The sequence below is a fragment of the Zootoca vivipara genome, chromosome 17 (assembly GCF_963506605.1).
Source record: "Zootoca vivipara chromosome 17, rZooViv1.1, whole genome shotgun sequence".
Lineage (NCBI taxonomy): Eukaryota > Metazoa > Chordata > Lepidosauria > Squamata > Lacertidae > Zootoca > Zootoca vivipara.
The window spans coordinates 26,975,661-26,995,595 of NC_083292.1; the positions used below are offsets into that span (position 1 = coordinate 26,975,661).

Here is a 19,935-nt window from a genome sequence, read left to right on the forward strand (position 1 = left end):
TAGATACCAGCATTTTATGTTTAGACTACTGTTGACAGTAACAACTCTTTCTTCTGTGTTCCAGAGCGGAGACGACGAAGAGTACAAACGGATTTACACCACAAAAATCAAGCCTCGCCTTAAATCGGAAGATGGCATGGAAGTCGAGCACACAGGAACCCAAAGCAGAACCATCACAGTCACCAAGAGAGTTACTGCTTACACTGTCGACGTCACAGGTCGTGAGGGTGCCAAAGAGATTGACATCAGCAGCCCAGAGTTTAAAATCAAGATTCCGAAACATGAACTCACCCACATTTCCAAAGCTGAGATTGAAACAGAACCTGGGAAAACTGTCATCAAGATCCCACATGTTGACTTGTCGGGGAGAACAACTACCCAGATAACAGACTCCCACATTGGGGTGAGAGGAAGACCTGACGTTACGTATACCGGACCAACTATTGAGTCGCCCTCTCAGAGGTTGGAGTTTGGTGTTCCTGGTATCCACATGGAACAGCCTAAGGTTGGGAAAACTGATATTCGAATATCTGGGCCTCATGTCACAGGTGTAGATATGAGAACCCAGACTGACTTTATACCAGGAGGCCAGGAAGCTGGTTTCCATGTCACAACGCCCGAAGTGAATGGGAAAGGAGGTCGGGGTAAAATCCAATGTGATGTGGGAGGGCTGCAAGCTGATTTATCATTGCCCCACCTCAAGGGTCCTTCAGTTGGTATTTCAGGACCCCAAATTCAAGGTGATCTGAAAGGTCCAAAAGTGGACATCCCCAGTGCCAGCGTCGAAGGCAACATCAAATCTCCAGATATCAACACTGGAAGCACAGGAAAGGTGGCGTTTCCTGCAATGAAAATGCCCAAATTTGGTATATCCTCTTCAGTTTCTGATGTTGAGGTTCCTCAGCTTGATGCAGTGGCTCCATCAGCGTCAATAAAAGGCCCAGAAGTGTCCTTGAAAGGCTCCAAATGGGCCATGGGAGAACCTGGAATCGCACAACCACAGGTGGACGTGGGCCTGAAAGATGTGGACTTGAAGGGTGGCCTGAAGACCACCTCTCCAACATTGGAAGGCCCCAAGCTGGATATCAAAGGGCCTGCGGTGGATCTTGGGGCTCCAGATGTCGGTCTTGAAGGAGGCGAAGGAAAACTTAAAATACCCCACATGAAACTTCCTAAATTTTCTGCACCAGACCCTACAGCGACAGTGACTGTTCCAAAAGGGGGACTTAACATCTCAGGGCCTAAAGTGGATTTGCAAGCTCCCGAAGCGACCCTTGAAACACACGTGAAAGGACCCAGATTTGGCAAGCCTGAAATAGTTGGTCATACACCCCAGATCTCTATGTCAGATGTTGACTTGAATCTCAGGGGCCCTAAAGGGAAAGGCGCCATGGACATTTCAGGGCCAAGGGTGGAAGGCCACTTAAGAGGGCCTGGAATGAATATTAAGGGTCCCAAACTAGATATTGAAACTCCCAATGTTGACCTAAAAGGTCCAAAAGTCTCAATGCCGTCCATGCAAACATCGCCAGTAAATGTCACCGTGCCAGATGTGGACTTGAATGTCAAAGGGCCAAACCTAAAGGGCGATGTGGCTGTTTCTGTGCCAAAGATAGAAGGCGGCCTCAAGGGGCCCCAGATGGATCTCAAAGGCCCCAAAGTGGACATAGCTGCACCTGACTTTGGCATCAAAGGCCCTGGAGGACAACTGAAAGGTCCTCATGTCAAGATGCCAGAAATGCATGTTAAGACCCCTCAAATATCCATGCCAGACATTGACCTGAAAGGCCCCAGAGTCAAAGGAGGTGTCGACGTTTCCATCCCAAAAGTAGAAGGAGAATTAAAGGGCCCAGGTGTTGACATCAAAGGCCCCAAATTGGACATTGGAACACCAGATGTCGAACTACATGGACCTGAACTCAAAATGCCAAAAATGAAATTGCCCAAGTTTGGCGTGAAAGGTGAAGTGCCAGATGTGGATGTGAGTCTTCCAAAGGGAAGCATTGATGTTTCAGCTCCAAATGTAGACATTGACGCTCCCACCTTCAACATCAAAGGCCCTGGAGGACAACTGAAGGGTCCTCATGTCAAGATGCCTGAAATGCATGTTAAGACCCCTCAAATATCCATGCCAGACATTGACCTGAACTGGAAAGGCCCCAAAGTCAAGGGAGGTGTCGACGTTTCCATTCCAAAAGTGGAAGGAGAATTAAAGGGCCCAGCGGTTGACATCAAAGGCCCCAAACTGGACATTGGAACACCAGATGTTGGAATTCATGGACCTGAACTCAAAATGCCAAAAATGAAATTGCCCAAGTTTGGCGTGAAAGGTGAAGTGCCAGATGTGGATGTGAGTCTTCCAAAGGGAAGCATTGATGTTTCAGCTCCAAATGTAGACATTGAAGCTCCCACCTTCAACATCAAAGGCCCTGGAGGACAACTGAAGGGTCCTCATGTCAAGATGCCTGAAATGCATGTTAAGACCCCTCAAATATCCATGCCAGACATTGACCTGAACTGGAAAGGCCCCAGAGTCAAGGGAGGTGTTGATGTTTCCATTCCAAAAGTGGAAGGAGAATTAAAGGGCCCAGCGGTTGACATCAAAGGCCCCAAATTGGACATTGGAACACCAGATGTCGAACTACATGGACCTGAACTCAAAATGCCAAAAATGAAATTGCCCAAGTTTGGCGTGAAAGGTGAAGTGCCAGATGTGGATGTGAGTCTTCCAAAGGGAAGCATTGATGTTTCAGCTCCAAATGTAGACATTGACGCTCCCACCTTCAACATCAAAGGCCCTGGAGGACAACTGAAGGGTCCTCATGTCAAGATGCCTGAAATGCATGTTAAGACCCCTCAAATATCCATGCCAGACATTGACCTGAACTGGAAAGGCCCCAAAGTCAAGGGAGGTGTCGACGTTTCCATTCCAAAAGTGGAAGGAGAATTAAAGGGCCCAGTGGTTGACATCAAAGGCCCCAAATTGGACATTGGAACACCAGATGTCGAACTACATGGACCTGAACTCAAAATGCCAAAAATGAAATTGCCCAAGTTTGGCGTGAAAGGTGAAGTGCCAGATGTGGATGTGAGTCTTCCAAAGGGAAGCATCGATGTTTCAGCTCCAAATGTAGACATTGAAGCTCCCACCTTCAACATCAAAGGCCCTGGAGGACAACTGAAGGGTCCTCATCTCAAGATGCCTGAAATGCATGTTAAGACCCCTCAAATATCCATGCCAGACATTGACCTGAACTGGAAAGGTCCCAAAGTCAAGGGAGGTGTCGACGTTTCCATTCCAAAAGTGGAAGGAGAATTAAAGGGCCCAGGTGTTGACATCAAAGGCCCCAAATTGGACATTGGAACACCAGATGTCGAACTACATGGACCTGAACTCAAAATGCCAAAAATGAAATTGCCCAAGTTTGGCATGAAAGGTGAAGTGCCAGATGTGGATGTGAGTCTTCCAAAGGGAAGCATCGATGTTTCAGCTCCAAATGTAGACATTGAAGCTCCTGGACTGGACATTGAAGGACCCGAAGGCAAAATTAAAGGCCCCAAATTTAAGATGCCAGAGATGAACATCAAAGCACCCAAAATCTCCATGCCTGATGTGGATTTCAACCTCAAAGGCCCCAAACTGAAAGGAGATGTGGACGTTTCCCTACCAAAGGTTGAAGGTGATTTGAAGGGTCCAGAAATTGACATCAAAGGTCCCAAGCTGGATATTGATGCTCCAGATGTTGACCTCCATGGCCCAGAAGGAAAACTGAAAATGCCCAAATTCAAAATGCCCAAATTTGGAATGCCCAGCTTCAAAGCAGAAGGTCCAGAGGTGGATGTAAGTCTTCCAAAAGCAGACATCGACCTTTCTGGTCCCAAAGTAGAAATTGAAGCACCAGGCTTGGACATTGAAGGCCCAGAAGGAAAACTGAAAGGGCCCAAGTTTAAGATGCCTGAACTGAATATCCATGCACCCAAGATATCAATGCCAGATGTAGATTTCAATCTGAAAGGGCCAAAACTGAAGGGAGATGTGGATATCTCTGGGCCAAAGATAGAAGGTGACCTGAAAGGACCCAAGGTCAACATTGAGGGTCCTAAGTTAGATGTTGATGTCCCAGATGTGGAACTGGAGGGTCCTGAAGGAAAAATCAAAGGTTCCAGATTCAAGATGCCAAAATTCAATATTAAATCTCCTAAAATCTCCATGCCAGATGTCGACTTGAATCTCAAGGCCCCCCAAATGAAGGGTGAAATGGATGTGACTGTCCCAAAGATTGAGGGTGATATGAAAGGACCCAGCGTTGACATCAAGGGCCCCAAACTTGATGTGGATCTCCCAGATGTTGAACTTGAAGGCCCAGATGCTAAAATTAAGATGCCCAAGATGAAGTTGCCCAAGTTTGGGGTGCCTGGCTTCAAAGGGGAAGGCCCTGATGTTGACTTGAGCCTCCCCAAAGCAGACATTGATGTTTCAGGACCCAAATTGAATGCTGATATGCCGAGCATAGACATCGATGGTCCAGAGGGAAAACTGAAAGGTCCCAAGTTCAAAATGCCTGAAATGCATTTCAAGACACCCAAAATCTCCATGCCAGATATTGACTTAAACTTGAAAGGACCCAAGCTAAAAGGAGACATTGATGTTTCCACCCCAAAATTAGAAGGAGAACTGAAGGGCCCTAACGTTGACATCAAGGGTCCCACAGTAGACCTAACTGGCCCAGATGTGGATCTCCACAGTGAGGGGAAACTGAAAATGCCAAAATTGAAGATGCCGCATTTTGGCATCTCGACGCCTAAACTGGAAGGCCCTGATGTGGATGTGAGCTTTCCAAAGGGAGAGGTCAACATTGAAGGCCCAAAGTTAGATGTGGAAGCTCCAGAATTTGATATTGAAGGCCCAGAAGGGAAGCTGAAGGGTTCAAAATTTAAGATGCCAAAACTGAATATCAAAGCACCTAAGATCTCCATGCCTGATGTAGACTTGAACCTTAAAGGCCCCAGAGCGAGAGGGGAGATGGATGTAACTGTCCCAAATATTGAAGGCAATTTGAAAGGACCCCAAATGGATATCAAGGGCCCCAAAGTGGATATCGATGCTCCAGATATTGACATTGAAGGTCCTGAAGGAAAATGGAAGAGTCCAAAGTTTAAGATGCCCGAAATGCACATCAAGGCTCCAAAAATCTCCATGCCAGATGTTGATTTGAATCTGAAAGGTCCCAAAATCAAGGGTGATGTGGATGTTTCAGTCCCCAAACTTGAAGGAGACTTAAAAGGCCCAGAATTTGATATCAAAGGACCCAAAATGGATATTGACGTGCCAGATGTTGATCTCCATGGGCCAGAGGGAAAACTGAAGATGCCCAAATTCAAAATGCCCAAATTTGGAATGCCAGGCTTCAGAGGAGAAGGCCCAGATGTTGACGTGAGCCTCCCCAAAGCAGACATTGATGTTTCTGTTCCAAAAGTTGACATTGATGCTCCAAGCTTGGACATTGAAGGCCCAGAAGGAAAAGTGAAAGGGCCTAGATTTAAGATGCCTGAAATGCACATCAAAGCTCCAAAGATCTCTCTGCCGGATGTTGACTTGAACCTGAAAGGTCCTAAAGTGAAGGGAGATTATGATGTTACAGTTCCAAAGCTGGAAGGTGACTTGAAAGGCCCAGACTTCAACATTAAGGGCCCTAAGCTAGACATAGGTGCTCCTGATGTTGACATTGAAGGCCCTGAAGGAAAATGGAAGAGTCCAAAGTTTAAGATGCCCGAAATGCACATCAAGGCTCCAAAAATCTCCATGCCTGATGTTGATTTGAATCTGAAAGGTCCCAAAATCAAGGGTGATGTGGATGTTTCAGTCCCCAAACTTGAAGGAGACTTGAAAGGCCCAGAATTTGATATCAAAGGACCCAAATTGGACATTGATGTGCCTGATGTTGATCTCCATGGACCTGAAGGAAAACTGAAGATGCCCAAATTCAAAATGCCCAAATTTGGCTTCAAAGGAGAAGGCCCAGATGTGGACGTGAGCCTCCCAAAAGCAGACCTTGATGTTTCTCTTCCGAAAGTGGACATTGATGCACCGAGCCTGGACATCGAAGGCCCAGAAGGAAAAGTGAAAGGTCCCAAGTTTAAGATGCCTGACATGCACTTCAAATCACCCAAATTCTCCATGCCAGACGTTGATTTCAATTTGAAAGGCCCTAAACTGAAGGGAGATGTTGACGTTTCGGTTCCAAAGCTGGAAGGTGACCTGAAAGGCCCAGATGTGGATATCAAGGGTCCCAAACTAGATGTTGACCTTCCTGATGTTGAGCTTGAAGGTCCTGAAGGAAAACTCAGAGGTCCCAAGTTTAAGATGCCTGATATGCATTTTAAGACCCCCAAAATCTCCATGCCAGATTTTGACTTGAACTTGAAAGGTCCCAAAGTGAAGGGGGATGTGGATGTGTCTGTACCGAAGTTGGAAGGTGATCTGAAGGGCCCCGAAATTGATATCAAAGGACCCAAACTAGACGTAGATGTTCCTGATGTTGAACTTGAAGGCCCAGATGGAAAGTGGAAAGGCCCTAAATTCAAGATGCCTGAAATGAACATCAAAGCACCTAAAATCTCCATGCCTGATGTGGATTTCAACCTCAAAGGCCCCAAACTGAAAGGAGATGTGGATGTTTCAGTGCCGAAGTTGGAAGGTGATCTGAAAGGCCCCAATGTTGAAATTAAAGGGCCAGGATTGGACATTGATGCTCCTGATGTTAACATTGAAGGTCCAGAAGGAAAGTGGAAGAGCCCCAAATTTAAGATGCCAGAAATGCACATTAAGGCACCTAAGATCTCCATGCCTGACATTGATTTGAACCTAAGGGGTCCCAAAGTAAAAGGTGATCTGGATGTGTCTGTGCCAAAGTTGGAAGGTGACTTGAAAGGCCCAGAGGTTGATCTCAAAGGGCCCAAATTGGACGTTGACCTTCCTGATGTTGACCTAGAAGGACCTGAAGGGAAGCTAAAGGGCCCCAAATTCAAAATGCCTGAAATGCATATCAAAGCTCCCAAAATCTCCATGCCTGATTTCGACCTGGGTTTCAAAGGACCCAAAGTGAAGGGGGATGTGGATGTTTCAGTGCCGAAGTTGGAAGGTGATCTGAAAGGCCCTGATGTCAACATCAAAGGTCCTAAAGTTGGCGTAGATATTCCTGATGTTGAGATTGAAGGACCTGATGGAAAACTCAAGGGGCCCAAATTTAAGATGCCAGAAATGCATTTTAATGTTCCTAAGATCTCCATGCCAGATATTGATTTGAACTGGAGGGGTCCCAAAATAAAAGGAGATGCTGATGTTTCTGTTCCTAAATTGGAGGGTGACTTGAAGGGCCCAAATATTGACATCAAGGGTCCCAAACTGGATGTTGACATCCCTGATGTCGAGCTTGAAGGCCCCGAAGGAAAACTCAAAGGGCCCAAATTTAAGATGCCTGAAATGAACATCAAAGCACCCAAAATATCCATGCCAGACTTTGACCTGAACCTGAAGGGTCCCAAACTGAAGGGGGATGTTGATGTTTCTTTGCCAAAGGTAGAGGGGGATCTGAAAGGACCAGATGTTGATATCAAAGGTCCCAAATTAGATATTGAAGCTCCTGACTTCAGTATAGATGGTCCAGAGGGAAAAGTGAAAGGTCCAAAGTTTAGGATGCCTGACATGCACTTCAAAACGCCCAAAATCTCCATGCCAGACATTGATTTGAATCTGAAAGGCCCTAAACTGAAGGGAGATGTTGACGTTTCGGTTCCAAAGCTGGAAGGTGACCTGAAAGGACCTGATGTAGATATCAAGGGTCCCAAACTAGATGTTGACCTTCCTGATGTTGAGCTTGAAGGTCCAGAAGGAAAACTCAAAGGTCCCAAGTTTAAGATGCCTGATATGCATTTTAAGACCCCCAAAATCTCCATGCCAGATTTTGACTTGAATTTGAAAGGTCCCAAAGTGAAGGGGGATGTGGATGTGTCTGTACCGAAGTTCGAAGGTGATCTGAAGGGGCCTGACGTGGATATTAAAGGGCCGAAATTAGACATAGATGTTCCTGATGTTGACCTTGAAGGCCCAGAAGGAAAATGGAAAAGCCCTAAATTCAAGATGCCTGAAATGAACATCAAAGCACCCAAAATCTCCATGCCTGATGTGGATTTCAACCTCAGAGGCCCCAAACTGAAAGGAGATGTGGATGTTTCCCTACCAAAGGTTGAAGGTGATTTGAAGGGTCCAGAAATTGACATCAAAGGTCCCAAGCTGGATATTGATGCTCCAGATGTTGACCTCCATGGCCCAGAAGGAAAACTGAAAATGCCCAAATTCAAAATGCCCAAATTTGGAATGCCTGGCTTCAAGGGAGAAGGCCCTGAACTGGATGTAAATCTCCCAAAGGGAGACATTGATATATCTGCTCCCAAGGTGGACATTGAAGGCCCTGATTTAGACATTGAAGGTCCAGATGGTAAAATTAAAGGCCCCAAGTTTAAGATGCCAGAAATGCACATCAAAGCGCCAAAGCTTTCCATGCCAGATGTAGATCTTAATTTGAAGGGTCCAAAATTGAAAGGAGATGTGGATGTTTCTCTGCCAAAGGTCGAAGGTGGATTGAAAGGGCCTGACATTGACATCAAAGGCCCCAAATTGGACATTGACGCACCAGATGTTGACTTACATGGTCCGGAGGGCAAACTCAAAATGCCCAAGTTTAAAATGCCCAAGTTTGGAATGCCTGGTTTCAAGGGAGAAGGCCCTTCAGTGGATGTGAGCTTACCTAAGGGAGAAGTGGATATATCTGGCCCCAACCTAGACATTGAAACACCCGATTTGGAAATCGAAGGCCCTGAAGGAAAATTAAGGGGTCCCAAGTTTAAGAAGCCTGAAATTAATTTTAATGTTCCAAAGATCTCAATGCCAGACATTGACTTGAATTTGAAAGGTCCTAAATTAAAGGGAGACTTCGAAGGTGACATCAAAGGTCCTAACGTTGAATTGAAAGGACCTGAAGTTGACTTAGAAGCACCAAAAATAGATATTGAAGGGAAACCAAAGAAATCAAGATTTAAGCTTCCAAAGTTCAGTTTTTCTGGTCCAAAGGTTCACACTCCAGAGGTTGACGTGAAGCTGAAGAAACCAGATGTTAATATCTCAGGGCCCAAAGTTGATGTCCAAGGCCCAGATGTTGATGTTCACGGAAAAGTGAAAGGCCCTAAATTTAAAATGCCTTCCCTGAATATTTCATCGCCTAAAGTTTCAAAGCCCGATGTGGAATTGAATTTGAAAGGTCCTAAATTAAAAGGTGACCTTGATGTTTCTGCACCAAGCCTGGAAGGGGATTTGAAAGGTCCTGACATAGATATCAAAGGCCCCAAGTTGGACATTGATGTTCCAGATGTTGACCTCCATGGACCAGAAGGCAAACTCAAAATGCCCAAATTTAAAATGCCCAAATTTGGAATGCCAGGCTTCAAAGGTGAGGGTCCTGAGGTGGATATAAACCTCCCCAAAGCAGACATTGATGTATCAGGACCCAAAGTGGACATTGAAACTCCCGACTTGGATATAGAGGGCCCAGAGGGCAAGATCAAAGGTCCCAAAATAAAGATGCCTGAAATGCACTTCAAAGCACCCAAAATCTCCATGCCAGACGTTGATTTCAATTTGAAAGGCCCTAAATTGAAGGGAGATGTTGATGTTTCAGTTCCAAAGTTGGAAGGTGATCTGAAGGGCCCCGAAATTGATATCAAAGGACCCAAACTAGACGTAGATGTTCCTGATGTTGAACTCGAAGGCCCAGATGGAAAGTGGAAAAGCCCTAAATTCAAGATGCCTGAAATGAACATCAAAGCACCTAAAATCTCCATGCCTGATATGGATTTCAACCTCAAAGGCCCCAAACTGAAAGGAGACGTGGATGTTTCCCTACCAAGGTTTGAAGGTGATTTGAAGGGTCCAGAAATTGACATCAAAGGTCCCAAGCTGGATATTGATGCTCCAGATGTCGACCTCCATGGCCCAGAAGGAAAACTGAAAATGCCCAAATTCAAAATGCCCAAATTTGGAATGCCTAGCTTCAAGGCAGAGGGCCCAGATGTGGACGTGAGCCTCCCAAAAGCAGACCTTGATGTTTCTCTTCCAAATGTCGACATTGATGCACCGAGCCTGGACATTGAAGGCCCAGAAGGAAAAGTGAAAGGTCCCAAGTTTAAGATGCCTGACATGCACTTCAAATCACCCAAATTCTCCATGCCAGACGTTGATTTCAATTTGAAAGGCCCTAAACTGAAGGGAGATGTTGATGTTTCGGTTCCAAAGCTGGAAGGTGACCTGAAAGGCCCAGATGTGGATATCATGGGTCCCAAACTAGATGTTGACCTTCCTGACGTTGAGCTTGAAGGTCCTGAGGGAAAACTCAGAGGTCCTAAGTTTAAGATGCCCGATATGCACTTTAAGACCCCCAAAATCTCCATGCCGGATTTCGATCTAAATCTCAAAGGGCCGAAAGTGAAGGGGGATGTGGATGTGGATGTACCGAAGTTTGAAGGTGATCTGAAGGGGCCCGACGTGGATATTAAAGGGCCAAAATTAGACGTAGATGTTCCTGATATTGAAATCGAAGGCCCAGAAGGAAAATGGAAAAGCCCTAAATTCAAGATGCCTGAAATGAACATCAAAGCACCCAAAATCTCCATGCCTGATATGGATTTCAACCTCAAAGGCCCCAAACTGAAAGGAGATGTGGATGTTTCCCTACCAAAGGTTGAAGGTGATTTGAAGGGTCCAGAAATTGACATCAAAGGTCCCAAGCTGGATATTGATGCTCCAGATGTTGACCTCCATGGCCCAGAAGGAAAACTGAAAATGCCCAAATTCAAAATGCCCAAATTTGGAATGCCTAGCTTCAAGGCAGAGGGCCCAGATGTGGACGTGAGCCTCCCAAAAGCAGACCTTGATGTTTCTCTTCCAAATGTCGACATTGATGCACCGAGCCTGGACATTGAAGGCCCAGAAGGAAAAGTGAAAGGTCCCAAGTTTAAGATGCCTGACATGCACTTCAAATCACCCAAATTCTCCATGCCAGACGTTGATTTCAATTTGAAAGGCCCTAAACTGAAGGGAGATGTTGACGTTTCGGTTCCAAAGCTGGAAGGTGACCTGAAAGGACCAGATGTGGATATCAAGGGTCCCAAACTAGATGTTGACCTTCCTGACGTTGAGCTTGAAGGTCCTGAAGGAAAACTTAAAGGTCCCAAGTTTAAGATGCCTGATATGCATTTTAAGACCCCCAAAATCTCCATGCCAGATTTTGACTTGAACTTGAAAGGTCCCAAAGTGAAGGGGGATGTGGATGTGTCTGTACCGAAGTTGGAAGGTGATCTGAAGGGCCCCGAAATTGATATCAAAGGACCCAAACTAGACGTAGATGTTCCTGATGTTGAACTTGAAGGCCCAGATGGAAAGTGGAAAGGCCCTAAATTCAAGATGCCTGAAATGAACATCAAAGCACCTAAAATCTCCATGCCTGATGTGGATTTCAACCTCAAAGGCCCCAAACTGAAAGGAGATGTGGATGTTTCCCTACCAAAGGTTGAAGGTGATTTGAAAGGTCCAGAAATGGACATCAAAGGTCCCAAGCTGGATATTGATGCTCCAGATGTTGACCTCCATGGCCCAGAAGGAAAACTGAAAATGCCCAAATTCAAAATGCCCAAATTTGGCTTCAAAGGAGAAGGCCCAGATGTGGACGTGAGCCTCCCAAAAGCAGACCTTGATGTTTCTCTTCCAAAAGTGGACATTGATGCACCGAGCCTGGACATCGAAGGCCCAGAAGGAAAAGTGAAAGGTCCCAAGTTTAAGATGCCTGACATGCACTTCAAATCACCCAAAATCTCCATGCCAGACGTTGATTTCAATTTGAAAGGCCCTAAACTGAAGGGAGATGTTGACGTTTCGGTTCCAAAGCTAGAAGGTGACCTGAAAGGCCCAGATGTGGATATCAAGGGTCCCAAACTAGATGTTGACCTTCCTGATGTTGAGCTTGAAGGTCCTGAAGGAAAACTCAAAGGTCCCAAATTTAAGATGCCTGATATGCACTTTAAGACCCCCAAAATCTCCATGCCGGATTTCGATCTAAATCTCAAAGGGCCGAAAGTGAAGGGGGATGTGGATGTTTCTTTACCGAAGTTAGAAGGTGATCTGAAGGGGCCCGACGTGGATATCAAAGGGCCGAAATTAGACGTCGATGTTCCTGATGTTGAACTCGAAGGCCCAGAAGGAAAGTGGAAAAGCCCTAAATTCAAGATGCCAGACATGCATTTCAAGGCCCCTAAAATCTCCATGCCAGACATGAACCTAAACTTGAAAGGGCCTAAACTTAAAGGTGATGTGGATGTTTCCGTCCCAGAATTTGAAGGGGGTCTAAGAGGGCCTGAAATAGATATCAAAGGTCCTAAGATAGATGCTCCTGACATTGATATTGAGGGACCTGATGGAAAACTGAAAGGACCTAAATTTAAGATGCCTGAAATGAACATCAAAGCACCAAAACTATCCATGCCAGATGTTGACCTCAACTTAAAGGGCCCAAAACTGAAGGGAGATGTGGATGTATCTCTTCCCAAGATTGGCGGTGATTTGAAAGCACCAGATGTGGATATACATGGCCCTAAACTGGATGTTTCCGTTCCTGATGTTGAGCTTGAATGCCCTGAAGGAAAACTTAAAGGTCCCAAGTTTAAGATGCCTGATATGCATTTTAAAACCCCCAAAATCTCCATGCCCGATTTTGACTTGAACTTGAAAGGTCCCAAAGTGAAGGGGGATGTGGATGTTTCTGTGCCAAAGTTGGAAGGTGACCTGAAGGGCCCCGAAATTGATATCAAAGGACCCAAACTAGACATAGATGTTCCTGATGTTGAACTCGAAGGCCCAGAAGGAAAATGGAAAAGCCCTAAATTCAAGATGCCTGAAATGAATATCAAAGCACCTAAAATCTCCATGCCTGATGTGGATTTCAACCTCAAAGGCCCCAAACTGAAAGGAGATGTGGATGTTTCCCTACCAAAGGTTGAAGGTGATTTGAAGGGTCCAGAAATTGACATCAAAGGTCCCAAGCTGGATATTGATGCTCCAGATGTCGACCTCCATGGCCCAGAAGGAAAACTGAAAATGCCCAAATTCAAAATGCCCAAATTTGGAATGCCTGAGTTCAAAGGAGAAGGACCTCATGTTGATGTAAATGTACCCAAGGGAGAATTGGAATTATCAGGCCCCAGCTTGGACATAGAAGGACCAGAAGGAAAACTGAAGGGTCCCAAAGTCAAGATGCCTGAAATGCATTTCAAGACACCTCAAATCTCCATGCCAGAGATTGACTTAAATCTGAAGGGACCTAAAGTGAAGGGTGATGTTGATGTCACTCTTCCCAAGGTTGAAGGCAGCTTAAAAGGTCCAGGAATTGATATTCAAGGGCCAGGAATTGAAGCTAAGGGCCCTGAGATTGACTTGGAGTGTCCAGATGTAAACCTTGAAGGGCCAGAGGGAAACGTTAAACTCCCTAAATTTAAAATGCCAAAGTTTGGATTTGGAGCAAAAAGCCCCAAGGCAGACATCTCCCTCCCAGAAGGTGAGCTGAATGTTGAATCGCCTGACATCTCCATTTCTGGAAAAGGGAAGAAAAGCAAATTCAAAATGCCTAAACTCCACATGAGCGGGCCTAAAATCAAAGGCAAGAAGGGTGGCGTTGCCGTGAGTGGAGATATGGATGCAAGTATGAAATCGCCAGATTTGGAAGGAAGCATTTCTGTTCCTGAAGCATCCCTGAAAGGAGACATGAACATCAAGTCACCCAAAGGAAAGAAGTCTATGTTTGGGAAACTCTCTTTTCCTGACGTCGAGTTTGATATCAAATCACCTATGTTCAAGGCTGATGCTTCTTTGCCAAAGGTGGAAGGGGAAATCAAGTCACCAGGAATAGACGTCTCATCGCCATCTCTGAAATCTCCAGATCTTGACATCACAGTGCCCAGCGGAAGTGCCAGCCTCCCCGATGTCCATATTGGAGGTCCTGACATCCATCTCAAGAAGCCAAAGTTCAAATTCTCAGGTGGAAATGTTGATCTGGCTGGTCCCAAACTGGAAGGAGACCTTCGAGGCCCAAGTGTTGATGCCAACCTCAGCGCACCTGACATCAGCCTGAAAGGTCCATCGGTGAACCTGCCACCCATGGATGTTTCTGCTCCTTCCATGTCAGCCCCTGACATTAACTTGAAAGGACCAAAGCTGAAAGGTGACATTGACCTTCCCCAGATGGAAGGACAAGGCCTAGAAGGGAAATTGAAATTGCCAAAATTTGGCATGCCAAAGATCGGGAAGCCAGGTGTGAAAGTGGAGGGGCCCGAGGTGGACCTTCAAGGAAAACTGCCCTCAGCAAGTGTTGATGTTTCGGCCCCAAGCCTCGGAGGAAGTATGAGCGCTCCTGCAGTGGATGTAAGCTTGAAAGGACCAAAATTTGGAGGAGACGTGGGCCTTTCTGGTGACATTAAAGGTCCAAGGATCGGATTTGGCACACCAGATGTTGACGTCAGTGGTTTTGAAGGAAAGCTTAAAATGCCAAAGGCCCCAGGCCTAGATGTCAATGTGAGCGCTGCAGACCTAGACATGAAAGCGCCAACCGTTAAAATGGCCTCTGGAGGAGGCATTTCAGCGCCTGACTTTGATGTGAATCTGAAAGGACCAAAGGTCAAAGGAGATTTCGGCATTTCTGGCAGCGTTACATCTCCCAAGGTGGCTGTCGAGGCACCTGACATTAACGTAGAAGGCTCTTCTGGAGTTGGAATTAAGATTCCCTGCATGAAGCTGCCCCAGTTTGGCATCGCCAGTGAAGGAGGAAGTATTTCAGGGCCACAGATCAAAGGGCCTGAAGTAGATCTCACAGGACATGACATTTCTGCCCCAGGCTTTGACTTGAATGTGAAAGGACCAAGCTTGAAAGGCGACGTTAATGTATCTGGTGGCATGAAAGGCCAACAGATCGGCGTGGGGGCACCAGGCGTGAAGATTTCTGGCATGGGCTTGGACGCTGGCGCTCCTGATGTCAGCTTGAGAGGACCTTCGCTCAACATGTCAGCTCCCAAAGTTTCTGGGCCAGAGCTAAGCATGGGCATGCAGGGGTCTGGAGGCCTTCAGTTTTCTGGACCAAAGGCAGGGGTTGATCTCAAAGGTCCCAAATTAGAGGTCAAAGGTCCTTCTGTTGGGGTGAACGTTCCACATGACCATTTAGAAAGCCCATCTGGACAAGTGTCATTCCCCAAAATGAAAATGCCAAAATTTGTGGTTGCGGGGCAAGAGCTAACAGGAAGGGAGGTTGGAGTTGACGTTGAGTTCCCTCAGGCGCCAGAGGCAAGCTTCCATGCCGGGGCAGTGAATGTCGAACTGGAAGAGCCCGACATTAAGCTTAAGAAATCCAAAATCAAAATGCCAAAGTTCCCTTTCTCAAAATCTAAGGTCAAAGGCAGCGTTGGCTCCCCAGAGATCTCGGTGTCTGCCTCAGGGTGCGAAGGGGAGTTACAGGCCAGCCTGGGTTCTTTGGAGGGCGATGTGGAAGTGGAAGGGTCTGCTTCTCCGAAAGGGAAGTTCTCCTTCTTTAAGGGCAAAAAGTCCCGGCACCGGTCGTCGTCCTTCAGCGACGAGCATTCCTCGCATTCAACGCCAACAGGCACACTGGAGCATGACAAAGGCAAACAGTCCAAGATGAAATTTGGTACGTTTGGGGGGATAGGGGCAAAAACTAAAGGTTCTTATGAGGTAACGGGAAGTGATGACGAAATGAAATGAGTGAAATGGGGGGGTTTCTTGTACATATTGTCTCTGTGTGTATATATCTTACCTATCTCCCTTATATATGTGTATATACAAATTTCCTCGCTTGAAATGCTCAGCAATAAAAACGGGGTGCCCAGTGAAATGGTAGGCCTTAACTGAGAAATAACCATGTTTTTACTGTGGTCAGGGAGTTGTCCCAACATGATTATATCTTTCATAGATATATGTATAAATATCTCACAGAAACTGATACAGCAGCTTGCTTTTCTTTTTTTTTGCAAAGTTCATAAAGCAGTGATACGGCAGGTAAACTTGCATCCCAGAATGCATTGCCGTGCTTCCCACAATGCACTGTGGCAGTAATAACGGTTAAGTAGTGCCAATTTTTTTTTAAAAAAGCGGCAATGCACACATAATACAAAATGCTGCTTGGTGAATCAGCTGTATCAGTTTGAATTAAACAGTATCATTTGTGCCATGGGTAATAATGCCGTTTGTGTGATGGGCTACCAATTTGAAAAGAGGTAGAACCTGGATTTATGTGATATTTAAAGCTGTGCCATTAGGAAGGTGGGATGTACAGTTCTTCAGGTGTATTTTGGAAGTTCTCTCTTGTGTTTCAGGGTTGGGGTTTTGCGCTTCGTACGCTGAGAGCTTTACGTTTACTTCAGCAAGCTTTTAAAAACATATAAATATATATACTTTTCGACTTGCTAAATATCTTCAGTGTTGATCTATGGCAATTGTTTTCCATTTCAGTGACTCCCTTCCCCCTCCCGCTTTTATTTGTGGAAGGGGGCAGCCAAAAAAAATTCTATCGTTTAAAATTTGGATGTGTTAAAAGAAAAAGACTCTGTAAAAATATATAGATGCAACTGAGATGTGTCAAATTTGGGGCCTCACAAACAGTCTTACATTGCTGCAGAAAGGTCAGGTCTTTTGTATTCATTTGATACAGGACAGATGTAATAAAACACCCATGGTATAATTTCCATTTTTGTCTGGTTAAAAAAAGTCACGATAAAATAAATTAGCCAAAAATTTTGTGTACATTCTGACACCATCTTAGTCATCTCTATATATTTGTTATTTTTGTATAATGAAAGTTTTCTGAGATGTGGAGCAAAATTCTTCAAGGCCTTCTTATATTCCCTCCCAACCTTACAGATGCTATTTGTTATCTCCTTCATCTTTTTGTTTAACAAATGTATCTTGGTTTTAAAACAAAACAGTAAAAGGAAAATCTTTTCAGCACTTTAAAAGCAAATTAATTGAGAATAACTGATATTGTAAAATGGAAATAAAGTGTTTATTAACCTTTTGACCTCCTGAACCTTTTATTCCCCAGTGTCCCAGCTGCTGCACTCTTCTTTTTCAGGAGAAGCTAATAACCCCTTTCAGCTGACCACATTTCCAAGCAACACATAGGTGTTAAGCCACCCCAACCTGCCATCATTGTGTGGGGAGGTCTGAAGGGGGCTTTTAAGATTACTTGCCCGACTTCCATCCTAAGGCGCCAGGGCGGGTTGCAACAATTAAAAAAATACTATATTAAAATCAGTGAAAAGAAACCTCGATCAAGGGAACAGGGTAGATCCTTAAATATATTTACCGAAGCTGTCAAAAGTCCAGGGGTAAAGTTGGCTCCATACCAGGAGCTGTAATTCTCAGCAAGAGACAGGCTGTGGATTTCAGGTACAACTGAGCCCTTGCTAACCTTTAGGGTTTTATATTTTTAAGGCTGGGAATTAAATAGTTACACAGAATGGGTCACAGGGATTAAAGAATGCCATATACCTGCCTCACAATTTAGGCCAGGCACCCCCAAACTGCGGCCCTCCAGATGTTTTGGCCTACAACTCCCATGATCCCTAGCTAACAGGACCAGGGGTCCGGGAAGATGGGAATTGTAGTCCAAAACATCTGGAGGGCCGAAGTTTGGGGGTGCCTGATTTAGGCCATCCCAGAATCCATGCTATGTCATAGGCTATATTAAGTCATTTCGCAATACCACCACTAGATGGTTTCAATGCAGTCTGATCTACAGCAACCAGTTTGGCCTCAGTAGCCTTGCCGTAGCCGCACAGCGGATTGTGAGGGGACTTGGGAAAGCATTCAGCCTAATGCAGTGAGAAGCCCCCTTAGGGTCTTCCTACTCAGAGCAGGAGAAGTCGGACTTGCAGCAGCTTGTGCCTTCACAATTTCAGGCTGAACCACCTGGAACAGGTGAACTTGGAGGAAGAGCCAAAACTCAGCAAAATGAAAATTACCAGAGAGAAGTGTGTGTTGATTTAAGAAAGGAGCAAAATTGGAACACTCCATGCTCATAGTATAAAAGAACCTCATGCACATTATATACTTTTGAGTATAGAAAGCTACCTTGTCCCTTCTGCCCAATAGTCTACTGCCTGACCAGCAGTGGTACTTCAGGGTCTCGGGCAAAGAGGGGATTGAACAAGGGAACTTCCATATGCCAAGCAGATGCCCTACTGCCGAGTTATGGCTCCTTCCAAAACCGACCCTGGTCTCTTTCTACCATGCACTGCAGTCCCATGCGTGTTTATTCAGATGTCTCAGTAGGGCTTGCTTCCAGGTAGGCATGCATAGAACTCCAGAAGACTTAAATACTGCACTGCATCCACAATTTCCTGTCAGTTAGCGCATAATGTAAAAGGGCGGTCTGAGGAATTAAGGCGGACACAAGTAAGGGAAAGCAGTATCTCTCCCACTTAACATCTCCAGATAAACTTTTTCATACAGGAGCCTCCTAAAAGAGCAAACATCTCGCACACTACATAAACATTCAGAAACCCAACCACGACTTCTGACAGGTCGGGAAATCCCCCAAGGAAAGCTTAGGACAGACATAATTGTCAGGTTTTCCTGCATCTGCCTGGGCAGGAATAGGTGATCTATTGAGGTCTACAATCTGGTGATATACATGGGGCCTACAAACTCTCTTCTGATGAATGCCTGGGGCCCTGGATCAACAAGATTCTCTTTAAAGGGGCCACATGTTTGTGTGTGAGTGCACAAGGTGTTGCATGCCCGAGGAAAAGCGCCTGCATAAGAGGGGTGTATCATTCACACATACAAGTGAGCTGTCTGCAAGCACATATGATGTGAGAAGAGGTTCTACATTACTCCCACAGGCACCCACATTTTGCCTAGGAAGTCCAGGGTGGGGTGGGGTGTAAGGATTAAATTTTTAGGGGAGCTCTCTCACTTAGGGCAATGTGAGTTCGACGAGTGGCACTCTAGAGTGAAAGTGGGGGGCAGGAAGTTCCATTTAATAATAATAATTTATTATTTCTACCCCACCCATCTGGCTGAGTCTCCCCAGCCACTCTGGGCAGCTCCCAATCACATATTAAAACAATACAGCATATCTCAAATGCTGACCGTTGGGGGGGGGGAGGAAACATTTTAATACCATAAAGCAGGCACCCCCACACTTTGGCCCTCCAGATGTTTTGGACTACAATTCCCATCTTCCCCGACCACTGGTCCTGTTAGCTAGGGATCATGGGAGTTGTAGGCCAAAACGTCTGGAGGGCCGCAGTTTGGGGATTCCTGCCATAAAGAAAATCAAAGCTGCTTCTACAGCCTTCTGGGTTTCTTGCTTCAATTGTGCACAATTCTCTTACAGGAGCTTCTCAAGTGCAGCAAGTTCAATTTCTCCTGTGCATCCTCCCAGGTTCTGGCCCTTCAGGTTCATATACGTATTTATCAGTACTGTACCTTCCTAGGAGAAGGCACTTTTGGGCTCACACTTTTTACAGTGGTTCTCTGCGATGAAAAGCATTTTCTTGTCATCCATTCCCCAGCGTTGGCAGGTGGGGCTACACTTTAAAGTTGTCCAAGCATTTAATATTTGCAGGCCCAGTTTTTTTTAGGAAACAAGGTTATACAGTAGTTAACTCACAGCTTCTCATATGCAGCATCACTTCGGCATGTAAGCTACAGTATATACAAAACAACTGCCACCACCGCAATCTCTTCTGACAGCTGACATATTACTGTAGTAACATTCTAGTAACATTCAGTTCAGTTTTCCAAACAACTAAATGCTCCACACA

The 19,935-nt window shown here is 45.5% G+C and overlaps 1 protein-coding gene across 1 annotated transcript in view; it reads left to right on the top strand.

Annotated features, from left to right (window-relative positions):
• Positions 1–17,177, top strand: part of AHNAK (AHNAK nucleoprotein) — a 62,504-nt gene extending 45,327 nt beyond the window's left edge. Inside the window, exon 5 of the mRNA XM_035098992.2 lies at positions 65–17,177. Coding sequence (XP_034954883.2) covers positions 65–15,868 — 15,804 coding nt within the window. The 3' untranslated portion in view covers positions 15,869–17,177. The remainder of the gene's footprint in view (positions 1–64) is intronic.
• The last annotated feature ends 2,758 nt before the right edge of the window (positions 17,178–19,935 follow it).